Source organism: Elephas maximus, chromosome 8 (assembly GCF_024166365.1).
Source record: "Elephas maximus indicus isolate mEleMax1 chromosome 8, mEleMax1 primary haplotype, whole genome shotgun sequence".
NCBI lineage: Eukaryota > Metazoa > Chordata > Mammalia > Proboscidea > Elephantidae > Elephas > Elephas maximus.
Genome location: NC_064826.1, coordinates 10,974,919 through 11,001,642, shown reverse-complemented (window position 1 = coordinate 11,001,642; position 26,724 = coordinate 10,974,919). Strand labels below are relative to the sequence as shown.

The 26,724-nt window shown below is 40.9% G+C and overlaps 1 protein-coding gene across 5 annotated transcripts in view; it reads left to right on the top strand.

Moving 5' to 3' along the window:
- The first annotated feature begins 1,593 nt into the window (after nt 1–1,593).
- The window catches only part of IFT56 (intraflagellar transport 56), a 40,139-nt gene continuing 15,008 nt past the window's right edge, over nt 1,594–26,724 (top strand). For 2 of the 5 annotated variants that reach the window (XM_049893128.1, XM_049893130.1), the window contains exons 1-11: nt 1,594–1,860; nt 2,351–2,488; nt 6,009–6,101; nt 7,286–7,400; nt 8,858–8,907; nt 9,397–9,453; nt 14,965–15,110; nt 16,017–16,188; nt 18,649–18,723; nt 20,805–20,907; nt 25,224–25,279. In XM_049893128.1, the coding sequence (XP_049749085.1) occupies nt 1,858–1,860; nt 2,351–2,488; nt 6,009–6,101; nt 7,286–7,400; nt 8,858–8,907; nt 9,397–9,453; nt 14,965–15,110; nt 16,017–16,188; nt 18,649–18,723; nt 20,805–20,907; nt 25,224–25,279 (1,008 nt within the window). In that variant the 5' untranslated portion in view covers nt 1,594–1,857. Of the gene's footprint in view, nt 1,861–2,350; nt 2,489–6,008; nt 6,102–7,285; nt 7,401–8,857; nt 8,908–9,396; nt 9,454–11,140; nt 14,722–14,964; nt 15,111–16,016; nt 16,189–18,648; nt 18,724–20,804; nt 20,908–25,223; nt 25,280–26,724 lie in introns of those variants that run through there. The other 3 variants (XM_049893129.1, XM_049893131.1, XM_049893132.1) reach the window with 2 other exon arrangements.

The window sequence follows — 26,724 nt, the reverse complement described above, 5'->3', positions numbered from 1 at the left end:
CTTTAGGATGGAGTAGAACTGCCCCACAGGATTTCCAAGGAGTGGCTGGTGGATTCCAACTGCTGACCTTTTGGTTAGCAGCCTAACACTCAGCCAGGTTAGTAGTCACATACAAATAGTTTGTGCCACCTAGGGACCTAACTAGAATCTTACTCAACACAAAAAGGAATGAAGTACTAATACATGCTACAACATGGATAAACATGGAAAACGTGCAAAGTGAAGGAAGTCAGCCATAAAAAGCCACGCATTGTATGACTCTATTTTAATGAAATATTCAGAATAGGAGATGAATTTTTTTGTTTTGTTTTTTGTATAGAGACAGAATGTAGATTAGTGGTTGCCAGAGACTGGAGGGAATGAAGGACGAGGAGTCAATGCTGATGTGGAGGGTTTTTAGGGTGATAAAAATGTTCTAGAATTAAGACGGTGGTGATGGATGGGGACTCTGAATATACTAAAAACCACTGAATTGTTGACTAAAACGGTGAACTTTATGGTATGTGAATTATCTCAATAAAGCTGTTATAAAATATGTAGAACACTGCTTCAGAGAAGGACAAAAATAATTTTGTTTTAAATTCAACCAAAAACAGGGATATTTATGAAATTTGATACTAAAAGAATTATAAGGACAGTGCTTTTTTATTTGAATTTGTGCATCTCTGAAATTTATTTATGTGTCTGTATCTGTCTCTGTATAGTAATGGTTTGGCGTACATATTTTTAAAATATATGCATCAGTGAATTAAGGTATGTAGTCATTCTTTTTAAGGAGCCTTGATGGTCGTGCAACGGTTAAGTGCGAGGCCGATCTGCAGAGGAAAGACCTGGCAATCTGCTTCTGGAAAGATTACAGAAAAGAAAAACCCTACGGGGCAGTTTTACTCGGTCACATGGGGTTGCTATTCGTCGGAATCAACTCCATCACCTAATACCAAGTCATTCCTTGACCCTCCAGGTAATTGCGTGGAGGAAGGACGAGGGCTTGAGCACGAGGAAGATGAAAAGTATCTAAGAAATCATACCTGGCTTCTATGGGCTTATGCAATACTTGAGTCTGCATAGTGCTAGCAGTTATTCAGGGTGGTACTGTTATGCAATTCAACCATGCCACTGTTGCTGACGTGAACTTGGCGAATCACGTCACTTCTCCAGGTGTTAGCTCCTCCGTTCGTTCGTTCTGAGGTTGGGCTGGATGTCCCTTCCACTTTAACGTTCCACGATTTTCATGATCTGGAAAACTTCTCTTGGGGTCGCGTTTCCTGGGTTCAGAGCAAGACATAAACTGAGTCGTCCCATCAACATTTATTACATTTTCTTATTGCGAGTGGGCGTATCTATGGAAATCAACCGTCTTCTGGTGCGTTCCTGCTCCTAACACCACCTCCCCAGGCAGAGCAGGATTTCTCCCCCAGCTTCCGCTACCAGCTGAGACAGACGTCACGTGCCAGGCAGCGCCCGGGGGTTGCTATGGAGCCCAACGCGGTCCAAACCGGAAGTGGTTCCTGGAAAATTACTTTCCCAAGAAACTTGCGTTTGAAAATAATGCCATTGCATTTGAACACAATACTATTCTTCCTGCAGTAAACCCAGAAGTAGAGACAGTCAAACTTTCGCTCTGGGCAGAGATAACAATGCCCTCCTCCCGAGCGGGGAGCGTCCGCTGCCCGCGGCCGAGGCCGAGCAGAACCAAGACGCGAGCGGCTCCGGTTCCCCGACGGGCGAGTCTCCGGACGGCCCGGCCTTCCGGCGGGGTTGCCTTGGAAACGGAGTGCGCTGAGTGGATGCGGCGACGCCCCGAGAGCGCGGCTTTGCTGTCCGTCTGCGGGACGGGCTCACGGGACCGACGCGGAGATGGTTAGTGGCTCTGACTGGTGAGGGAGGACGTTGAGTAGGCTCCGTGGCGGGGATTACAGGTTCCCCCGACACTTCTGGGCTAAGCCCGGGAGTGGGTGGGTGGGCGTTCCCCTGCTCTCCCCGGTTCCCGCGGGCACGGGGGTGCGGCTGTAGATACCGTGGTGCTTTCTCGTCTCCGGCTTCTCCCTGGCCCCCCACACCTGAGCTGCGCGTGGGGCGGCGAGCAGGCTAAGGGGAGCCTGAGAGGACAGAAGCCTTGAGAAAGCATTCCCTATCCTAGTCTAACCGGAGAGGAGGAGGAGAAGTTGAGAGTGGCAGTTTGGTTCAGCTGAAGGACAGCGTGGTGGCCCCTTTGGTCAAATATGTGTGACAGTAAGCTTCCCTGGGGTTCGTTCTTAGGGACTTGGCGTGTAAGTCCTGGAGCTGTCACCTTCAGTTTAAAACTGGTCATCAGAAGGGGGTCGTACAGCCGTCCTTGTTTCTCCTACAGATGCTCTCAAGGGCCAAACCTGCTGTAGGTGGGGACCTACCGCACACTGACAAAAGAAAGAAGAAAGGTAGGAAGATTCCAAAACTAGAGGAGCTGCTTTCTCAAAGAGATTTCACTGGAGCTATTACCCTACTGGAGGTAATGTCCAAAGAAGGTTGCTTCTTAGGAGGTGAATACCAGAATATAGATGAATGGCTGGGTGCATGTTGGTTGCTATGCTGTCAAACAGGTGGGTGTATTCTGGAGCTTGTTCAAGGAACCCCTGGTAAATCTTGGATTGACCAGTGGCTGCGGCAGTGGGTGCAAACACGGCAACGATCGCGAGGATGGCGCAGGACTGGGCGATACTTCGTTCTTTTATACATGGGGTCCCTGTGAGTTGGAGCTGACTCATCGGCACCTAACAACTACTTGTAAATCTAGTCAGGTGTATTAAATGCCTCTATATTTTTAGGCTGGATTCTTCATCAGCTAGAGTACACATAATCGTAAGGACTCCTCAAGAAATCATTTTAGTTCATCTTTAATCAGTTTGATAGTTAGCTTGGAAATTGCACCTGACAAGTTTAAGACATATCTATTATGTGTAAAAATTTTTGATCAAATTTAAATAATTCTACCATGCTTATGGTTTAAAAAATTGTACCCTCTCAATATATTTCACATCTCTATGGCCGTAGTTCTCAACTTTTGATACATGTCAGAATCATCTAGGTTATTTGTCACAGTGTAGATTCCTGGGCTCCTGCACTAGGGGTTCTGAGTCCTTAGGTCTGTAGTGGCACTCAGGAATCTGCTTTTTCAGTAGCCTGTGTGCTTCTGAGGTCATGGTCCAAGGAGACTACACTTTGAGAACCTGCTCTGTGGAAAGGGCATGTTATAAGCATGTGAAGAGGTATGCCACAGCAGGAGGAGTTCTGGAAGGGGCGTGTTATAAGCATGTGAAGAGGTGTGCCACAGCAGGAGAAATTATGGAAAGGGTGTGTTATAGGCGTGTGAAGAGCTGTGCCACAGCAGGAGGAGTTCTGGAAAAGGCGTATTATAGGTGTGTGAAGAGCTGTGCCACAGCAGGCGGAGTTCTGGAGACGGCATGTTATAGGCGTGTGAAGAGGTGTGCCACAGCAGGAGGAGTTCTGGACAGGGCATGTTACAGGCGTGTGAAGAGGTGTGCCACAGCAGGAGCCGTTCTTACTGCATGGCTGTGCAGTCATTTCTCCACAGCACTGCTTCTGCCTTACTACTCTGACTCAACAGTAATTGTTTTCGTTAGCTTTACATACATTTTTTAGTCACCAATGTGTAGTCCTATATCTCTGCCTAGTGCTCTTGTGTTAAACACATTGTTTAATCTCTTCGGTGTCAGTTTTCTCATCTCTAAAGTGAGAGAGTTGACTTAAGAGGGCCTTCTAGCTCTGTAAGTCAGGGGGCCAAGTGCTGTGTGGATGACTGGGTTTTGTCGGTTTCTGTTTTTCTTCTCTGTTTCTTTAAGGCAGTGGCCACGTTTTCCTTGCTGTGTTGTCTTGGACTGACTTAGTGGGTAGGGAGACTTTGCCCTGGGCTTACCTTCCCAGGTAGCCAGTGAGAGTGCCAGGCTGTGAAAGGAAACTGCTGTGGTTTGGAGTGAGGACCTCTCATGAGCTTTTCTGTGGCTTCAGGGAGTTTCTGGGGCAAATTCAAGGAAACCTCAAATAACATCTCCAGACTTAAGTCACTGTACTCAAGTTCATAGCATTTGGTGATACAATTTCTTTTTCAATTGTACTTTAGATGAAGGTTTACAGAGCAAATTAGTTTTTTATTAAGCAATTAATACATGTATTGTTTTGTGACATTGGTTGCCAACACCACAACATGTCAGCACTCTCGCCTTCTTGACCTTGGGTTCCCCGTTACCAGCTTTCCTGTTCTCTCCTGCCTTCTTGTTCTTGCCCTTGGGTGGTGTGCCCGTTTAGTCTCATTTTGTTTTATGGGTCTGCCTGAAGAGTGAACCTTTGGCTGAAGGGTGAACCTCAGGAGTGACTTCAGTACTCAGTTAAAAGAGTGTCTGGGGGCCATACTCTCAGGGTTTCTCCAGTCTCTGTCAGACCAACAAGTCTGATCTTTTTTGTGAGTTAGAATTTTCTTCTGCATTTTTCTCCAGCTCTGTCTGGGACCATCTATTGTGATCCTTATCAGAGCAGTGGGTGGTAGTAGCCGGGCACCATTTACTTGTGCTGGACTCAGTCTGTTGGAGGCCATGGTAGATGCGGTCCATAGTCCTTTGGGCAGATCTTTCCCTTGTGTCTTTGATTTTCTTCATTCTCCTGGTGATAGGATGTCTAATGTGGAGTTGGCTACAGCAGTAAGTTCTTGTCCCAGACAAGAAGGTGTCAAAGGAGTGTCTTCTGCGTTTAATGGCGGAGCCATGTAAAGCTCTGCAGTGATGCTCTGTAAAGATGTGTGGCTCACTGTTCAATTTTTCACCCGCGCTTTTCATTTATCACCCTGCAGAGTGAAAAATCGCACCTCTGTGGCAATTCAGACTCTGCTTCAAGGTCTCCTTTCCTCCAAAGCAGGACTTGTTTTGTTGAGCCTGAGGAATTCATAAACATGTGCTCATGGTGGACATAAATGAGGCCAGTCTTCTGCACATCCTTAAGTCTTGTAGGCCCTGGTAGGCTAGCCTGTTCAAGGGTAATAGAGTGGTTTAAAGGCTCGTCCTCAGTGGAAAGCTGTAAACTAGGAATAACTGGTGTTTGTGCCAGCGGGACAGATACAGAGCGAGGGTGAGTGCAGCAGAGCATGGAGGGACAGGGCCGGGGCCTTGGAGTCAGACCCTAAGGTGAGCCTCCTGCCACCCACTGCTGCCTGTGGCCTTGAGTTCATTGCGTAATCTCTCAAACCTCCAGTCATGTAGCGTTAAATATCTCCCGTAGGTTTTCTGCTCCTCATCTTTCACCCAGATTGTTATGAGGGTAACTGTCTGGAGTAAGGTGTAAGTAAATGCTGTGCAGTATTTGAAGATATAAATTTCTTTGATAATTACGCTCAGTCCTATAGGTATAAGTTTAATGGAAATGAGTATTATTTTGCTTCTGGTACTTACAATTTCATATCATTCATCAATAAATTAACACAGAATTTTTAAAAACAGTTCTTTTTTTTATTGTGCTTTAAGTGAAAGTTTGCAAATTAAGTCAGCCTCTCGTACACAAACTTATACGCAGCTTGCTGTGTACTCCTAGCTGCTCTCCCCACACTCCTCGTCTCAGCCCTGTGTTCCCCGTGTCCATTCAGCCAGCTTCTGACCTTCTGCCTTCTCAGTTCTCCTCCAGACAGGCGCTGCCCACAGAGTCTCATGTGTCTACTCGAGCCAAGAAGCTCACTCCTCACCAGCATCATTTTCTGTTTTATAGTCCAGTCCAATTCCTGTCTGACGAGTTGGCTTCAGGAATGGTTCCAGCCTTGGGCTAATGAAGGATCTGGGGAGCACCATCTTTGGGGTCCCTCTAGCTTCAGTCAGACCATTAAGTCTGGTCTTTTTACAAGAATTTGAGATCTGCATCCCAGCGTTCTCCTGCTAAAACAGTTCATTTTTAAACAAGAATTTTAAGAAACCTGTTTCTTAAACAATACAAAATGTTTTACTAATTTTTTTCCATGACTTTTTAATATGAAGTTCAAGCGTCATGTTGGGGAGCAAGAGGAAAACACTGATTTGTGGATTGGGTACTGTGCGTTTCACCTGGGCGACTACAAGAGAGCTCTGGAGGTGAGTGAATCAGTCTAACAGGAGCATGTTTAAAAAGTGGTCCAGCTTTCTACTACAGTGATACATGCGTGTGGTAAAATTCAGATGATATCGAAGGGTACAAATAAAAAGGAAGAGAGCCACCCTACCTGCCTTCCCAACCTCACCTCTCTGTAACAGAGCAACCACAGTTAACAGTTTTTGTGATGTATTGCTTCAGAAGTCCTCTGTGTGTGTTCAAGCATATCTTGTTTGCTTTTTGTTTTTATGCGTATATAATAATGAGATTGTAGAACATATTAAGTAAATTTTTAAGTAAATCTTCAGGAGAGGAAAAATAAGCCATTTAAAACAATTTTATTGAGGTAAAATATGTATAATAGAAAGTTCATCATTTTAACCATTTTTAAGTGTACAGTTCAGTGGCATTATTCCCATGTTGTGCAGGCATCATCACTGTCTATTCCCTAAACGTGTCCACCAGCCCAAACACAGACCCAGTGCCCCTTCTGCAGGAACTCCCATTCCTTCCCCTCCGGCCTCGGGCAGCCTCTGATAAACTCTGGTCTCAGTACATTTGCCTACTGTATGTATTTCATGTAAGCGGGACCATACAGAGCCTGTTCGTTTGTGTCTGACTCATTTCATTAGCAAAACATTTTCAAAGTTCATCCATGTCATAGATAGCATGTGTCAGAATTTCATTTCTCTTATGGCTAAAAAAATAAGCCATTTTAATAAGAACTTTGAAGAGTCTTTTCTCAAAAGAAGTTCATTTTTACTTTGCTTCATTATTTCTAGACATAGATAGGAAAGATTATATTATCTGTCTATTTTTGCCAGTATCATTGTTGTAGAAGTTATTTTTTCCTGGTCATGATATACCCTACCCATTTACAGTGATGAATCTGTAAGATGATGGGTCCAAATCTAGATAAAATTACAGATGGTCTATGTCAAGCAATTCGTAATTCATAAGTGAAATTGTGAAAAGTGAAACATTTTCCACATACTTTTACTCTCAAAATGCAATTTAAGGATAGTTGAAGAATCCTTTTCAAGTCTAGAACAGTAGAGGAGCATGTAATAGTCCCTAAATATCAAGTTGCCTGATTTCAGCGAGAAATCCTCTTCTGTTATAGAAGAACGGCCCACTGATTGCTTTACTGTCAAAACAAGATCACTGTTTAATAAATATATTTCAGGAATACGAAAATGCGACCAAAGAGGAAAACTGCAATCCTGAAGTCTGGGTGAACCTGGCCTGTACCTATTTCTTTCTCGGGATGTATAAGCAAGCCGAAGCAGCTGCATTTAAAGGTAAAATGGGCCCTCTTAATATCTGATATTCTTCACTCAAAGTCACAGTCATTTTGGAGGGTTTAAAACAATTCATTTCCTATTGAGGAAAAAACAAGTGATCTTAGAAAGCTTAAAAAAAATATTGAAAGAATATTGGATTTGAGCAACTTAGTGTTTAAAGAGAGAGTTTATCTCCCCCCCCCACCAAAAAAAAAAAAAAAAAGCTACAGTCAAAAAGGAGAAGGGTGAGAGGGGGAAAAGGACAAGTCCTCTTTCTTAGGCCCCGTTGTCGTGGGAGCTTCATCCTGTGGGCAGAAGGTGGGTGTAATTGTTCAAACACTGTGGGTTTGATAGTTGTTTCCCCCACCTCTGAGCAGGAAACCCAGTAATTTCAACCTCAAGAAGCCAGACTTCTGCTTGTCAGGACAGTCACCTCAGAAGAACTGCACCCAAATTTGCAAATAAGAGTAGGGCAAAAGGGAGAACGTAGGAGAAAAGATCACGGATAATTAGAGTGCGAATCAAAGGAAAGAAAATGCAGGGCACGTGGACAAGGGAGTGTTTGTTAGGCAAGAATGTATCCCAGGGGAGAAGTCATAGAGAATTAACTGACATATGTATGTTTGGAAACTGTTTCAGCTCAAATCCATGAAAAATGTGGAACTTGAAACCTTTCTTGATTTGTACCCAAATTGTTTCATATGTATTAGTGTGATTTTTCCTAATTTAATTGTAATGTTCTTTAAGTTACTTTATCTTACATTCCTGAGACCTTATCTCATTTTACATAAAACAGTGTTATACCCATGGATGGTGATATATCTGTCAAGGTATCTATTTCTGTTTCTGTATATATATTTTTTCTTTTTTATAGATTGGCATATGACTTTTTGGTTGTCCAGAATTAGGAAACTTCTCTAAGAGTGTTAAGGGGATTTGGAAGTTGCATGGTGTTAACCTCTTTGCCTGGCTACCTGTGGTACATTGTCCTTGTAGAAGATCTGTGGAACAGAGGCTGGGCTAGTCTTTAGGAAAAGATGGCAGTGTGATTGTGGAAAAGATTTCAGAAAGATTTGACCAGGAGTACTTGGGAAGAACAGCTGACTGAGAGGGAGTTCATACATACCTTGAGATGACCGTCGCTGTCTACCCCCAGTGTTTAGATCACAAAGGTGGGCTGCTTTATCACTCTGTGTGGAGTGCCGTACTGTGGGTCACCACAACAGAGCCAGGCAGAACCAGAGGTGTGGAGGAGCAAAACCTTAGAACACTTTTCGTCTGGTTCTTGGTGCTGTTCTGCTACTGCAGCTTGAGACCAGACCCAAACAGTGTATGTTACAACAGGCATAACAGGATCAGAAGGGTAAAGATTTGGGAAGACTGGGTCTCATTTCATTCCTTCAAGGGACAAAGTGCCCTGGACTCTTCAGTTCTTGAAGAAGCATCTTGGTAAGCGGTTTATATTTCTCTTTCAGCTCCGAAAAGCCGACTCCAAAACCGCCTCCTCTTCCACTTGGCCCACAAGGTACGTGTGCTCATGCTTTTTAAAATAGTTTTCTCTTTCTTTTTTCTTGTTTCCAACAACGATGAAAGATAATTAACTAGCAATTCTTGTTAACGGTATTTCTAGAACGAGTGCAGCTAAGTTTTATAGAATTTTCTCCCCCATCAGCATTCTTTATTCTTTTAATTTATTCAGAGATGTTAGATTTTAGTTTGTGTCGACTGTGCTATTGTCTCTTAGGAAGCAGACTCAAAGATATCTTGTCCTGACTCCTGGAAATAAAGACTCACTGGTAGCAATAACTTTGATCATCATCGTAAGATGATATTTTAAATAATGTATTTTTTGAAATTATAAAGTTTATATATATTTATGCTGTTGAAAAATATAAAGAAGCAGGAAAAAGACAACATCCACTATATCCAAAGATAACTACTTTTCATCCTTTTGGTATATTGTATCTTCTTTTAGAAACCTTTTCATATCCATATTTATCTCTTTGCTTTACAGATGGGACTCATGCTGAATATATATTATTTTGCTTTTTTTTTTACTTGCTCTCATACCGTAAGTGTATTCCTGAGCCACGAATAATCTCAAAAATATGATTTTTAAAATTGCTTCATAACATTTCATCAAATGTATGTGCCATAATTTATTTAACATTTCCCAGTTTTTTAACCTTTAGGTTGTTTTAAAAATTTAATCATAAAAATACCATTCTGAACATCCTGGAAATGGAATTACTGAGTTAATGGATATGAACAACTTTAAAGCTTTTAATTCATGTTGCTGAATCGCTTTACAGAAAGTTGTCTAATAGCCCACAGGCAGTATTTGAAAATAATGATTTTTTGTATTTAAAATTTCAGACCATAATTTTTGATTTGTCTTTCTTTTTGGTTCTGTCAATTTTTGGTTTGTATGTTTTTTTTAGACTGTTATTAAGTGCATTCAAATTTAGAATTATTATGCCTTCCTAGTGGGTTGAAGCGTTTATCATTATTAAATGTCCTTCTGTCTCTAAAAATTCCTCTTCATTTAAAATCTACTTTGTTGTATAGCCACACCAGCTCTATTTCGGTATTTACCTACTGTATCTCATTCCATCCTTTTGCTTTCTAAAGAGCCCTAGTGGCACAGTGGTTAAGTACTCAGCTGCTAACCAAAAGGTCGGCAGTTCAAGCTTCCGTAAAGATTACAGCATCAGAAACCCTGTGGGACAGTTCTACCCTGTCCTGTAAGGTCACTATGAGTCAGAATTGACTCGACAGCGAGGGGTACTTTCTACCTTTCTGTTTCCCTGTGTTTAAACTGTCTCTGTATAAACAGAATATGAATGAGTTTTGTGGGGTTTTTTTACCCAACTAGAAATCTTCATGTTTTAAACTCCAGTATTTAACCCACTTATTTACCTTAATGTAATTTTTCTGGGTAATTACTAATCTGGTCGGCTTTATAACTACCATCTTACTATTTGTTTTCCATTTACCTCAACTTGTCGGTGTCCCTTTTTCTCTCCTTTCTTGTCTTATTTTAAATTGATTGTTATTTATCACTCCATGCTTCCCTCCCATTAGCTTGTTAATTATATATACTTTTAAAAATACTATTTTAGCAGTGACCCTAGCGTGTGCCTTTTACATACTGAAGTTTAATATCAGTTAGTGCTTTTACCACTTTCTGGACAATTCAAGGACCTCAGAACATTTTAATTCACTTGCCCCGTCCCATAGCTCACTATGGGTGGAATCAACTCAACGGCAACAGGCTTGGGTTTTTTTTTTTTTTTTTTTAATCTTTTGTGCAGGAGCCCTGGTGGTTCAGTGGTTAAGTACTCAGCTGCTAACCAAAAGTTGGTGGTTTGAACACATCAACCACTCTGCGGGAAAAAGACGTGGCAGTCTGCTTCCGTAAAGATTTACAGACTTGGTAACCCTATGGGGCAGTTTCTACTCTACTATCGGGTAGCTATGAGTCAGAATCAACTCTATGGCAGTGGATTTAGTTTTTGGGGTTTTTTTTTTTTTTTTTGGTATCTTGTGAGCAAATCTGAAATGCATTATAATTCTCTATTTCTGTGTAACACCACAGATACAATTATTATTGTTTTATGCTGCCAATATTTACACTTAACCGTATTTATCTTCCCCATCGTTCTTCATTTCTTCCTGCATCTTTGTACTTCCATCTGGAATAGTTGCCTTATATTTGAACTTCCTTTAATATTTTCTTTAGTGTAGATCTGCTAGTGATGAATTTTCTCACTTTTTGTCTAAAAGTGTCTTTATTTCACCATCATTTTTGAAGGATGTTTTTCTGGGTGTAGAGTTGTGGGTAGGTAGTTGTTTTCCTTTAGCGTTTTCAAGATGGCACTTTATTGCTTTCTGCCTTCCACTCTTTCTGCTGCGTCTTATTGTTGCTCCTTTGAAGGTATTCTTTTTTTCTGACTGTGTTAGAAATTTATTCACTGTCTTTGATTTTTAGCACTTTTACCGAGAGATGCCTAGATGTGATTTTCTTTGCATTTATACCACACGGGGTTCTTAGCGCTTCTTGAATCTGTGGCTAGATGCCTTTTTTTCAATTTGAGGAAATCCTTTCCTGTTCTCTGTGCAAATTTCGCTTCTGCTGTATACTCTCCCTTCTTTCCTTCGGGGACCCCAGTTACATGCATGAACCTTTTCTTATGTTACAAGTGTTTCTTTAATCCTTTTCCACGTTTTCTGTAGAAATTTCTTGCAGTTTATGAAGCTTCTCTCTTTAGTGTTTTTAATCTGCTGTTAAACTCATCTATTTAGTTCTTAATTTCAGCAAATGTGTTTTCAGTTCTAGAATTATTTTATTCTTTATTACAATTTCTAATTTTCTGTTAAAATTTCCTGAGTTTTAATTTAAATTCTTAAAAAATATTGATAAGAGTTTTTTCAAAGTCCACGTCTAATAGTTCTAGTAACTGCGTCTCCTGTCAGCCTGTTTCTGTAGTCTCTTCCTTCTCTTCTCTTGGTTTTCAGGCAAACAGTCTTGTTCCTGGTATGCTTGGAAATACTGCGTTGAACGCTGGCTCTTGTCTGTGGAAATATACAGAGAGATCATGAGACTGTGGATGATTTTATTTTCTTCCAGAGAGGATGTACTTTTCCTCACAGGCACTTGTGATAGGGAGAGATTACCTTATTACTGTCAGGAATTGCACGAATTTAAAGGTGGCCTTCAGTCTTCTCAGAGCTGGTCTATTTCCGTTTCCCTCCTACTTCTGAGGTATCTTTTCAGAAGCCCCAACTGAAGCCTTGATGGTCCCTGAACATTTTTGTCCATGAAGCCCGTAAGACTTCGTGAAACTGCTTAGTTTTCAGCATCTTAGCCACTAATTGAGACTTGGCAGCCGCTTTAAGAGAAAAAGCCGAACTAAATACCAGGCTCACCTCTAGCACTTTCCTTCTCTTTAGTATCTTAGCATTTGAAGTCCTTACTACCTGGGCAGTGCTCCATCTCCTTAAAACAGCTTTTCAATGTTTTTCAAGCTTTTCTAGTTCTTGGTGGGTGGGCTGGATTTAGCCAGCTATACTACCATTAATTAGAAGTGGAAGTAAGTCTGCTGCATATAGATAGCTACCATCATATTTTGCTTTCTTTTCTTCCAGACTTTTAAAAATGTGTATCTCGTTTTTCTGTGTATGTAGATTTATCTTACCAAACTGAGATCATAGTATATTCGCTGTTTTATAAACAGCTTTTCACTTAAAAGCGTATCATGAACGTTTTTCCACGTCACTGGATATTCTACAGAAGATATTGTAAGTGTAGTTAAAGGGCTGGAAATGAATCACGGATGTATTTCTACAACAGTGTACCAAATTTTAAAAAATTTAAACAATAGGAGGTGCCATACAGACATTTGGATTTCTGGCTTCTTTTGAAAAATTAGAAGATTTGAGAACACTGAATTCATATTTCTACTCTGAACAATCGGTTGAAGCTGAGTAATGGTGCCACCTTTCACAGACATGGGTTTTCTCCATGGGCCCTAGTCCTGTGCTGCCAGTGGCATCTTAATTTGGAACCTTACTTCTACACTTTGCATTTTAATACACTTAGAGTGTTCCATCTAATAGACGTGCCATAATTAATAATTTCCCTACTGTTGTGAATTTACTTGTTTCCAGGTTTCATCATAGTGAAATAATGATATTTGGAGCATGTTTCCTTTTTTTTTTTGGCGTTTTATTGTTTTTTTTTAATTGTACTTTAGGTGAAGCTTCACAGAGCAAACTAGTTTCTCATTAAACAATTAATACACATATTGTTTTGTGACAGTGGTTGCCAACCCCATGACATGTCAACTCTCTCCCTTCTCGACCTTGGGTCCCCCATTACCAGCTTTCCTGTCCCCTCCTGCCTTCTCATCCTTGCCCCAGGGCTGGTGTGCCCCTTTAGTCTTGTTTTGTTTTATGGGCCTGTCTAATCTTTGGCTAAGGGATGACCCTCAGGAGTGACTTCATCACTGAGCTGTAAGGGTGTCCAGAGGCCATACTCTCGAGGCTTCTCCAGTCTCTGTCAGACCAGTAAGTCTGGTCTTTTTTTGTGTGTGTGTGAGTCAGAATTTTGTTCTATGTTTTTCTCCAGCTTTGTCCAGGACCCTCTATTGTGATCGCTGTTAGAGCAGTTGGTGGTGGTAGCTGGGCACCTAGAGCATGTTTTCTAGATGTTTATCATTAATTAAACAAAATGAAGGAGGATAAGAAAAGTTAGACTCAAAAGGAACCTTTCCAGTTTAGCCTTCAGAACGTAGAAGCTGCATTCATTTGCCTATCACATCAAGACAAGATTTAAATAATACTTATAAAAGTGTCTAAAATATCAGTTATCAAACTGGAAGTCAGCTTCAGAGTTAATTTGTGTGTGTGTGTAGAGAGAGCCTTGTTTTAAAAAAATTTAAGTTTATAAGTCATTCTCTACACCAGGTGAGAGTAATCTGTATATTAAGGGTCACTCTCAAAGAGAATACATCTGTTCTACCCCGTGTGTAAACAAAAGGCAGCTATTATTTCAGAAGCACTTAGCAAAATATGCATACAAGGTTGGTGTCTTGGTTATCTAGTGCTGCCATAACAGAAATAACACAAGTGGATGGCTTTAACAAAGAGAAATTTATTTCCTCACAGTAAAGTAGGCTAAAAGTCCAAATTCAGGGCCTCAGCTCTAGGGGAGGCTTTCTCTCTCTGTCGGCTCTGGAGGAAGGTCCTTATACTGGATCTTCCCCCTGGTCAAGGAGCTTCCCAGGCACAGGGACCCTGGGTCCAAAGGACAGGCTCTGCCTCTGGTGCTGCTTTCTTGTTGGTATGAGGTCACCCTCTCTGCTAGCTTCCATTTCCTTTTATCTCTTGAGAGAGAAAAGGTGGTGTAGGCCACACCCCAGGGAAACTCCCTTTATGTTGGCTCAGGGTGTTACAGTCCCACCCTAATCCTCTTTAACATACAATTTCAGTCACAAAATGGAGGACAACCACAGAATACTGGGAGTCATGGCCCAGCCAAACTGATACACACATTGTGGGGTGGGGAGGCATAACTCAATCCCCGACAGTTGGGGTAGAACTCTGACAGCCTACAACAATGTATAGTAACTGAAAAGTGGATGAAAATACTTACAACAGAAAATTAAAAACTATTCACTACACCACATCACGAGAAATACATTTTGATTCCATCTGGCCTCCGAAGAGAAAGAAATACAAAAGCACAAATAAGAATTGTTAAGAGGCCAAGAATAAAGAGACACAGAAAAAAGGAAAGGGAGAAGATACAAAGAGAGAAACAGAAAAGAAAAAGGAGGTAAGAGAAAGGGAGCCGCAAGTAATTTGTGTTAGCTGTAATCTCAAGGCTTTCTGCTGCCACGGCTGTGCTTCCACAGGCTGTTTTCGTTCTTGCCCTGAAGGAACCATGGGAAACGGGGAGGAGACAGAGACACGGAGGGAGGAGGAGGCGGCCTTGGCACCTCTCTAACATGGGCGGGCGTTGGTTTCTATAAGTGTAGGCCAATCATTTTAAAGTTCTTTTCCTCTCTCTCAATTTTAGTTTAATGATGAGAAGAAACTGATGAACTTTCATCAGAATCTTCAGGATATCACGGAAGATCAACTCAGTTTGGCCTCAATCCACTATATGAGATCTCACTACCAAGAAGCTATCGATATATACAAGCGAATACTGCTAGATAACAGGTCTGTGTCCTTTTTTCCTACTCAAAATCACCTTTATTCTGTTAGTTTCTCCCGCACCTAGTTTGGCTGAGGACCCAGTGCCAGCATGTGCTCAAATCTGCATAGTCAGTGTTCTGGTGAGACCAGGAACCCCTCAGGTAGTGTCTAGATCACAGTTTCTCTACCTTTCTTTTCCATATTGTCCCTCGGAGGAACCTATTTAGACATTTTTCTCTAATTGTCCCCCATAAAATTTTGATACCACAAATATACAGTACATCTGTTTACATGGTGTATGTATGTGTATCTCTGCTTTACACATAAAATGAGTACAGTTTTTTCACATACCCCGCGCCCCCAGACCACTTTCACCCCTTTGAGGGTGACATTGTCCCTGCGGAGAGTGAATGAGCTACGTGTCAGTCTCAGTGTTGTGGACGCGGAGGTGATTTGCCGACAAAATTAGAAATTGACCATCCTGAAGAAATAACATTCCAGCTTTACATCACTGACCACTTAGCCTCTCTCCTGCTCCCCAGACAATGCCATAGGCCTCCCTTCCCGGACCTTTGCTTTACCTTCACGGCCTCCACCTGTCACCTTCCTGGTCATCTAGCCCACCTGGCCTCTCTGGCCATCTGCCACGTGTTGTGTGCTTTTTTGTGTTTATGCTCATTCTAGCATGTATTAGTTTTTTAGCATGAGCAGGTAGAAGCTGAAGTTTTCCCTTTCTTCTCTATTTGTTGTCTTTTACTCTATTTCTATTGGAACAGCAAAATACTACAATGAAAAAAGAGAAAAATTGCAGTGATTGTATCTTGCCTTTACTTTCCTGTCCATCTGAGCCATTGAAAAAAGTCTTTGTAGTTTGACAACACTTGTTGAAGTAGACTTAAACTGTTAACCCTTAATTCTTGCATTTAATAGGGAATACCTTGCCCTCAATGTTTATGTGGCCCTCTGTTACTACAAGTTGGATTATTATGATGTGTCTCAAGAAGTTCTGGCTGTTTACCTTCAGCAAATTCCTGATAGTACCATCGCTCTCAACCTGAAAGCCTGTAATCATTTTCGCCTTTACAACGGCAAAGCAGCTGAGGTAGTCATGTTTAACGCAGAGCTTTTAAAATACCATTTATTAGACTAAGGAACTTCCCTTGTGTTAGTTTGTTCAGGGTTTTTATAATGCTAAGATGTGAAATGTTAACAACATTATGCATTCTACATCTACTGAGATGATCATATAATTTTCTTTCAATCCGTTATTGTGGCAAGTAACACTGAGATATTTTCCATTGTTAAATTAACTTTGCATTGCCATGATACACCCAACTCGGTCATAGTGTAGTCTTCTTTTTACATATCACGGGACTCACTTCACTAATAGTTTATATAAGAGTTTTGCATCAATACTTACCAGTATTATTCTGTAATTTTGGTGGGGTTTTTTTTGGTATTGCTTATATCAGGTTTTAGTACAAAGATTATATTAGCCTCATAAAATGAGCTGGGGGAGGGTACCATATGTTTCTCTTGTCTGGAAGAATTTGTATAAGATTGGCATGATTTCGTCCTTAAATGTTTGGTAGAATTTACTAATAAAGCAATCTAGGCTTAGAAGGTTTTAAGTTACTAATGCAATTCCTTTAATGGTTATAGGACTAATTCATGTTTTCTCCTTTTTCGTGTGTCATTTCTGGTAGGTTGTATTTTTGTAGGAGTTTAACCATTTTATTTACATTTTCTATTTTTTTTAGTGTTTCAAAAAACCAACTTTTGGTTTTGTTAATACTCTCTTTTATATAAATGTTTTATTTTTGTTTTTGTATTTATGTTATTTCCTTCTGTTTTTTTCACTGTTTTGCTTTATAATTTTTTTCATCCTTAAAATGGATGCTTAACTTACTAATTTTCAGCCTTTCTTCTCTAAAATACCTTTTTTTTTTTAACTTTTATTGAGCTTCAAGTGAACGTTTACAAATCAAGTCAGTCTGTCACATATAAGTTTACATACATCTTACTCCGTACTCACACTTGCTCTCCCCCTTGAGTCAGCCCTTCCAGTCTCTCCTTTCGTGACAATTTTGCCAGCTTCCCACTCTCTCTATCCTCCCATCCCCCCTCCAGACATGAGATGCCAACACAATCTCAAGTGTCCACCTGACATAATTAGCTCACTCTTCATCAGCATCTCTCTCCCACCCACTGTCCAATTCCTTTCATGTCTGATGAGTTGTCTTCGGGGATGGTTCCTGTCCTGTGCCAACAGAAGGTCTGGGGACCATGGCCGCCGGGATTCCTCTAGTCTCAGTCAGACCATTAAGTATGGTCTTTTTATGAGAATTTGGGGTCTGCATCCCACTGATCTCCTGCTCCCTCAGGGGTTCTCTGTTGTGCTCCCTGTCAGGGCAGTCATCGATTGTGGCCGGGCACCAACTAGTTCTTCTGGTCTCAGGATGATGTAGGTCTCTAGTTCATGTGGCCCTTTCTGTCTCTTGGGCTCTTAGTTGTCGTGTGACCTTGGTGTTCTTCATTCTCCTTTGCTCCAGGTGGGTTGAGACCAATTGATGCATCTTAGATGGCCACTTGTTAGCATTTAAGACCCCAGACGCCACATTTCAAAGTGGGATGCAGAATGTTTTCATAATAGAATTATCTAAAATACCTTTTAAGATTATAAATTTTTCTCTAACTGTTGATTTAGCTGCATTCCAAGTTTGAGCATCCAGTATAACGTCTAATTTCTAATATGAGTTGTTATTTTGTGTTAATTAGAAATATGCATGCTAATTTTCACATACATGGAGAATTTTCCAATTATCTTTTTGCTAATGATTTATAGTATAATTGCATTATAGTCTGAGAGCATATTCTGTATGATTTTATTCCTTTGATATTTTTTGAAACTTGATTTATAGCTCCAGTATATGGTCAGTGTTTCTAAGCTTTCTGTGTATGCTTGAATAGAAGGCATGCTTTGAAGATATTAGTGCAAAATTTCTTATGCGTTGATGAAGTCAAGTTAATTTTTTATGATGCGTAAAAACTTCTGTAAGTTATTAATTTTGTGAAGTTTGCTCAATGTCAGTTACTTAGAGAGGTGTGTTCAAATCTCCCTCTATAATTGTGAATTTGTCTGTTTCTCCTAGTTCTTTGCATTTTTGCTTTATGTATCTTTGAGCATGGTTTTAGGTATATAATTTTAAATTGTTACACCCTCCTGGTGAATTGAAGCTTTTATCAGGATCCTTTTTTCTCTAATTATACTTTTGTCTTAAAGATATTTTAGATGCCGTTAATGTGGTTATATCAGTTTTCTTTTGGTTTGTATTTTTAGGGTTTTTGTTTTGTTTCTTTTTTTTACCATTCTTTTACTTTCAGCCTCTTTAAGTGTGTCTCTTGTGAAATGTACTTGGATTTTGTTTATTTATCCTGTCTGTCATGAGAATCAAATGAAATAGCACGTTAATTCTTTGTAAACTTTAAAGTATTGTGCAGCTGTGTGGCATAAGAACTATGCAATTACCATTTTCATAAGCCTTTCCTTTTTCAATTTCAGGCAGAACTCAAAAGCTTGATGGACAATGCTTCCTCTTCCTTTGAGTTTGCTAAAGAACTCATCAAGCACAATCTGGTGAATAACAGATTCCAGTTTCTTCACTGACTTGAGTCCTAGCCTGCTTTGGTACCTCCCAGCAGTTAGGAGGATGAATAAAGGGAGCTAGCCAGCAGATAGTGCTCTAGCCAGGGAACTCCCTGCTGTGGAGGAGAGAAGATGGGTTTAAGATAGAATTCCTTTCCTCAAGGAAATGCTTATTGGGAGGACAGTAATACATACATGAAGTGTTTAAAAGAAGCACAAAAAAGACACAGAGGTTAGGATTTACAACACATATTTTGGGTGGACACAATTCAATCCATAACAGTAGACATTTTCATTTTTCCTTTTGTAATACTGTAGTTTTTTTCCCCAGTGAACGCATACGACTATTACAAATTTTAAAAATCTGGAAAATATTGAGGCAATAAAAATCTTGCTCAGAGTATAGACTTTCAAAGTTAACGTGAGGTCAAAATCATGCACTAGCTTGGTAGCTTTGTGCAGGTCACTTGACGTTGCTGAGTCTCAGGGCCTCGTGTATGAGAGGGGGAAATCACAGCACCGACCTTATTTCTCTGTGAGGGGTAAATGAGGTAACGGGTAGAAGGCGCTTCTTTGCCCAGTGCCTAGCTCGTAGGAAGCATTTGGTGAGTGGTGTAGTCCTCACTGCCATCCTGTGGCCTCACTCAGAGCTGCATATGTGGAGCAAGAGGACTGAGGACAACTGTGGGATTTGGGCTGACAGGGGTGATTTGTGACTTCTGAGAGTGTGTTTACTGGTGTGCTGAGAGCAGAAGCCCATTTTCTGGGGGTCAGGGAGCGAGGACGAGAAGAAAGGAGAAACGGTTAGCCACATATTTTAGAAGTGTGGCTCTGAAAGAAAGAAGAAAAATAGGGGCACTTTGCAGAGGGAACAGCAGGACCAAGTGGAAACTCTTTCAAGAGAACCAAAATCTTTACGTAGGGTTAAAGTTGAGAAGAAGGGACCAGGGCTTCAGGAGGCTTGAGTAGGCCATGGTTCAGGGAGAGCCAAGGTGCTGACGAAGTTAGAGGTCATGAGGTCAAGGGGACAGAGAAAGGACTTAATCTTGGCAGAAGGGAACATTTCAGATAAGGAAGAACAACAAGAACAACAAAAAGTTGAGCAAGTTGATGTTTGAGGTAGGAAGAGGAGGCGAGATAGTTCATGCCTGAGGCCTTGATTTCTGTAATTTATTTGTGAGGTCACCCCAGCGCCTGTTACAGTACCAGCTACGGAGTAGGCTCCAATGAGTATTTACTGAATTAATGAAATGACATACTATCTGCTATGTTAACTCATTCAAATCCTCAGAATAGCCCTGAAAAGAAGACGTTACTTATGCTGTTTAGAGAAAGCAGGCTCAGGAAGGTTATGTAAATTCCTTTATGGAGTTTTTAATGTAGAATATCTATCTAGAAAAAGTTCCATCAGTTGCTGAGTACCATAAACAAGTTTCCTGCAGTTGTTACGAGGAGAAAGGAAAGGTCTGCAATGAAAGTGATGTTTTTACTCTGTTGCTTACAGCTATTGTAATTTAGATAAGGCTGACCTTCAGTGAGGTCAAGGCCACGTACGTATATAAATTTCCCAAAATATATTCGCTCTTTCAAAAAATATCACAGCGCCTACTGTGCTGGTCACACATCTAGGGGTTACGCGTATACACAGTGACTACAAAGTCCCCTGTCACGTCGGGCTTTATGCGGTGTGTGTAACCGATAAACTGATAAAGAAATACGAAAAAGAATGTAGTGATAAGTGCTATGAATAAAAATAAAGACGATGCCATAGAGAGTAATAGTGGAGGTAGGTTTTAGATAGGGTGAAAAAGAAATATTTAAATATTTCAGGGCTGTTAAGAAAAATCAAAAGTAGAGGAGAGGGAAAGAAGAGAGGGGCTAAGAAGCACAGGAGATAGTTTGACCAGTAGAGAAGTCAGCAAATGATGAAAGCTGTCAAGACGCGTTTGATTCCCAGAGGTGTGTTAGCTGGATGTCATGCTCCTAGTTATCTGCGGCAGCTCCTTTAAGCATTTCCACTGATAAGTACGTGCCTAATTATTGCCATAATCACACAGTTTCTCTCTCTCTAGGTTGTTTTCCGGGGAGGTGAAGGGGCTTTGCAGGTTTTGCCCCCACTGGTTGATGTCATTCCTGAAGCAAGGCTAAACTTAGTGATTTACTACCTTCGCCAAGGTAAGAAAAGGCTAAACTTAGTGATTTACTACCTTCGCCAAGGTAAGAAAAGGCTAAACTTAGTGACTTACTACCTTCGCAAAGGTAAGAAAAGGCTAAACTTAGTGACTTACTACCTTCGCCAAGGTAAGAAAAGCTTTCTGGGTTTTACTTGTAACCAGAGGTTTTAGAACATCTGATCTCTGAGTGGAGCCCTGGTGGCAAATGGAGCCCTGGTGGCTCAGGGGTTAAGAGCTTGGCTGCTAACTGAAAGGTTAGTAGTTCAAATCCATCAGCTACTCCTTGGAAACCCTATGGGGCAGTTCTACTCTGTCCTGCAGGGTTACTACGAGTCAGAATTGACTCTATGCAACAGGTTTGGGTTTTTTGGAATCTCTGACTAGGGGCCCTGGTGTTGCAGTTGTTAAGAGCTCAAAACTGCTACCTGAAAGGTTGACAGTTTAAACTCACTAACTGCTCCAGGGGAGAAAGATATGACAGCCTACTTCCATAAAGATTTACAGCCTTGGAAACCCTATGGGGCAGTTCTACTCTATCCTGTAGGGTCACTATGGGTCAGAATTGACCCTATGCAACAGGTCTTTTTTTGGTTTTAATCTCTAAATAAGTAGCCCTAGTGGTACAACGGTTAAGCACCTCATTGCTAACTAAAAGTTGTCAATCTGAACCTACCCAGTAGCTCCATGGGAGAAAGACCTGGTGATCTGCTTCTATAAAGATTATAGCCTAGAAAACCCTTCGGGGCAGTTCTACTCTGTCCTGTAGGGTTGCTATGTGTCAGAATCGACTCAAAGGCAATGGGTTTTGGTTCCATATTTGCATCAGGTTCACGGGACAGAACAAATTCAGTAGTGCTTATTTTTTATACCTTTACTCTTTATCCTCTTTTCTGCTTCCAACCTTCTTCTCCCTCATTCTGGTTTTCATTTTTCCTCTGGTTTTCCAGTCCTTTGCTCTCTACCCCTCTTCTCTTTCAGTTTTCCCTGCCGATCCATTCAGCTTCTTCATTCTTTTCCTGGTTCTCCGTTATGTATAATGTACATCCCACTTTGGTTTTTTTTTTAATCATTAATATGTTTTTATTTGCTCTGATTTCCTTCCTGTTTCTCTGTACCTGTGGCCTCTTATGAGAAAAGTTACGATTCAAAGAGAATTGATAGTTATTGCCCCTAAGTAAGGTTAAAATTGCTAGTTACATCCCTAAACGGTCCTTTATTGTATGGTTATGGGCCCAGGGGAGTAACTGCCATGTGTCTGTGAGACACTCTTGTCAGGGACTGTCGACTCACAGCATGGGGGACCACAGGCTCACAGTGTGGACCTTTGTAGGTGCATGGTAGAAACTACCAGAAAACATATTCCTCATCAAGGGAAATGCAAGTGTTTAGTAAAATAAGAACTTGAACTTGCAAAGTTCTCTCTCTGAGATAGGTGTATAAGGAAAAAGAAATATGCTTTTGAACAAGAATTTAAAAAATAGCCTATATATTTTATAAATTAATGTTTATTATGAAGTTTTTCAAACGTATACAAAAGTAAGGAAAATAGTGTAATAAGTACCCAAATGACTTTGTAATAGTGTAATAAGTACTCATGCCAGACTCTCCAGTTTTCAAGATATGGCCAGTCTTTTTCCATCCATCCCCCATTTTTTGTCTCTGAAATGTATTTTTTTTTAATAGTACTTTACTGTGTTTTCCGTGTAAGTTTACATAGCAAATTAGATTTCCGTGTAATAATTTCTATACAAATTGTTTGGTGACATTGATTTCAGTTTTTACAATGTGTCAACATTCTGATTTATTTCGTTCTGGTTGTTTCATTTCCAGTAATCTAGTTTCCCTGCCCCCTTACCTTCTCATCTGTGCTTTAAAATAGTTGTTGACCATTTGGCCTCATGCAGATGATTTTTTAAAGGCGTACCGTTTTCACAGATGATATTCTTTATTTTATGAGCCAATCTGTTATGTAGCTAAAAGGTGACCTCAGGGGATAGCTTCTGTTTTAAGGTTTAAAGAGTATCTCATGGCAATAGTCTCAGAGGTTCCTCTAGTCTCTACTCCTTTAGTAAGTGAGAATTTTTAAGAATTTGAGTTCTGCTCCAATTTTTTTTCCCCTTCTATGAGAATCCATCTATTGTGGCTGTGATCAGAATGGTAGGCAGTAGTAACCAGGCACCATCTAGTTCTTCTGATCTCAGGGTAGATGAGACCATGGTTTGTGTAGAGTGTTGGTCCTATCGAGCAGTTACTTCTCTGAGGCTTGCATTTCCTTCTTTTTTTTTTTTTTTGCTCCAGATGAATAGAGACCAATAGTTGTATCTTAGATGGCTGTCCACAAGCTTTTAAGACCCCAGACACTACTCACTAAACTAGGATGAAGAACATAAACTTTATGAACTACATTATGCCAGTTGACTGAGCTGTCCCACAAGAGTATGGTCCTAAGGCTTCAAACCCAGAAAACCAATCCTGTGAGGTGTTTGGTTACATGTAAATATCCGTAACTGTGCCCCTGCATGGTTTATTATGTTGTTGTTGTTGTTGTTGTTAGGTGCCGTCGAGTCGGTTCCGACTCATAGCGACCCTATGCACAACAGAACGAAACACTGCCTGGTCCTGAGCCGTCCTTACAATCATTGTTATGCTTGAGCTCATTGTTGCAGCCACTGTGTCAATCCACCTCGTTGAGCATCTTCCTCTTTTCCACTGACCCTGTACTTTGCCAAGCATGATGTCCTTCTCCAGGCACTGATCCCTCCTGACAACACGTCCAAAGTATGTAACACGCAGTGTTGCCATCCTTGCCTCTAAGGAGCATTCTGGTTGTACCTCCTCCAAGACAGATTTGTTAGTTCTTTTGGCAGTCCATGGTATATTCAGTATTCTTCGCCAACACCACAATTCAAAGGCATCAGTTCTTCGGTCTTCCTTATTCATTGTCCAGCTTTCATATGCATATGATGCGATTGAAAATACCATGGCTTGGGTGATGTGCACCTTAGTCTTCAAGGTGACATCTTTGCTCTTCAATACTTTAAAGAGGCCCTTTGCAGCAGATTTGCCCAGTGCAATGCATCTTTTGATTTCTTGACTGCTGCTTCCATGGCTGTTGATTGTGGATCTGAGTAAAATGAAATCCTTGACAACTTCAATCTTTTCTCCATTTATAATGATGTTGCTCATTGGTCCAGTTGTGAGAATTTTTGTTTTCTTTATGTTGAGTACAATACATACTGAAGGCTGTGGTCTTTGATCTTCATTAGTAAGAGCTTCAAGTCCTCTTGACTTTCAGCAGACAAAGTTGTGTCATCTGCATAATACAGGTTGTTAACGAGCCTTCCTCCGATCCTGATGCCATGTTCTTCTTCATTTAGTCCTGCTTCTCGTATTATTTGCTCAGCATACAGACTGGATAGATATGGTGAAAGAATACAACCCTGACGCACACCTTTCCTGACTTGAAACCAATCGGTATCCCCTTGTTCTGTCCAAACAACTGCCTCTTGATCTATGTAAAGGCTCCTCATGAGCACAATTAAGTGTTCTGGAATTCCCATTTTTCGCAATGTTATCCATAATTCGTCATGATCCACACAGTCTCATGCCTTTGCCTAGTCAATAACCGTACACACATTTTTTGGTTGTTGTTAGTGTTGTAGCAGAATTATATTTGTCATGTCTTACCTGCTGACATGTTGTAAAGCAAATTCCAAACTAATTGCCATTTCACTTCTACACACTCTCTCACTCTCTCACTCTCTCTCTCTCTCTCTCTCTCACACACACACATACACACACACACACACACACGTGTCTTTTTAAAAAGGTAATTTTTCTTCTATAACCCCAGTGCCATTATCACAGCCAACAAAGGTAACAATAATTCTTCTTTGGAGACCCTGGTGGTGTAGTGGTTAAGTGCTACGGCTGCTACCCAAAAGGCTGGCAGTTCGAATCTGCCAGGCTCTCCGTGGAAACTCTACAGGGCAGTCCTACTCTGTCTTGTCGGGTCGCTATGAGTCAGAATCGACTCGACGGCACTGGGTTTGGCTTTTTGGTTTTTGTGTAATACCCAGTTCATATTCTTGAACATTTTTGTAGGTGCCTCATGGCTTAATATGAGTTTTCTAAGGACATTTGGTTGTCTTTAGGGTAAGTACTCAGTGTTGAACTTGACTGACAGCTAGAGGTCAGGTAAAAACATTGCATTTCCAGTGAGTGCTTGCGTAGTGAAGGGGATTGTACCTTTTGGTACTTCTTCAGAGGAGTTTGCTAGACCGCAGACTACGTAACTACTTACTTCTCATATTTCAGATGATGTACAAGAAGCTTATAACTTAATTAAGGACCTGGAACCTACTACTCCACAGGTAACTGAGAATGTTTTATGATGTTTTTCCTAACCAAGTTTTACTGGAAGTCAGTAGACCTTCAGGAATGTAGGGAAAGGCGTGGCAGAGGAGATCCCTGCTTGTAGAATGCCAGGAAGGGCCCGAAATACTGACCTAGACTGCCGTGTCCCGGTGTGGTGGTGCTTTTGATGTGAGAGTGAATGTTCTGGACTTCTCGATGTTTTAAATTCCCTTCTTTGTGGTCATTTCGTCAAAAGGGTCGAGTTTGAAAATACTCAAATCTAGCATTTTGTTGAAACTAACAACTAGGTGCATGCAGCTAGTCCTTGACTTACGGCATATCCAAATGACCATGAAGTGTGCTTATGGCCATCGCGCTTACGACCGTCTGGTTTTTGTTTCGTTCTTGGGTACTTCTTACCGTTAGTAATATCTACTACATACGGTGTTGCAGCATGTAATTTGCTGATGTTATCACTTGCATGCCAACCCCAAAGGCAAGTAAAGATAAGATTTATAAAGATACTGATAATAAAGGGCAATAATAATGAAAACTAAAAAAAAAAAAAAAAAAATGAGGTATTTGTATTAGGTCAGAACTGACTTAGGACAGAGTCTTCGGAACGGAGCCCCCTTGTAAGTCGGGGACTAGCTGTATACTTATCTCACTAGGGTACTTTTCTGTAACTTGTCCTTCTCCCCTGCTGGACTGTTAACTCGTTGCAGTCAGGGACTATGTCTGTGTTGTATGGCCAGCACTAAGTACAGCGCCTGGTACGTAGTAGGTATTCCAGTTATTGAGTGAATGAATGAATGAAAAAGTTTCCAGGCCCCACGGGGTCTGGTCAGGCATATTTCTCAAGCATATTAAAAGCTGCAGCACCTTGCATGCTGTTCTTTTCCTGAGCCCTCCGCAATAAAATTAGCGCTCGCATAAAAATTGGGGGAACTGCTGAGGAGGATATTTATTAAAGACTTGAACCAAGTCAAAAAGATAAGCCCCAGTGTTCCAAAGGAGAGCCTTCCTTACACATGGGAAGCAGAGGATTTTTCTCTGAGGGAAGGGATCACCAGGAAGAGAAAATTATTATGTAATTGGCAGAGGAGAATAAGGCATATGATGTGGCCACAGGGAACGGCAGTGCTGATAAATGAGGTGATAAAAATTATTACTTAAACATTTTACTGTTGATTTTTCCCATTGGATTGGAATAAAACAAACCTTATCTCCTGGAAGTTTCCACTGTGTAATTTCTGCTTAAGAATGAGAATTTACAAACGTGGTGGATTCTGTTATATGGACACGTGCCTCCTGGGAATTAAAGGGAAAGTCTCCTAATTCTGTCATTTTATCCAGAGAGAGAATAGAAAAAAGAGACTCTGGGTAACTTTAGCTAACACATACCAAGTATTACTGAGTTGACGCAAAGGTTTAGCACGAAAGATACCTCATAGTCCTACAT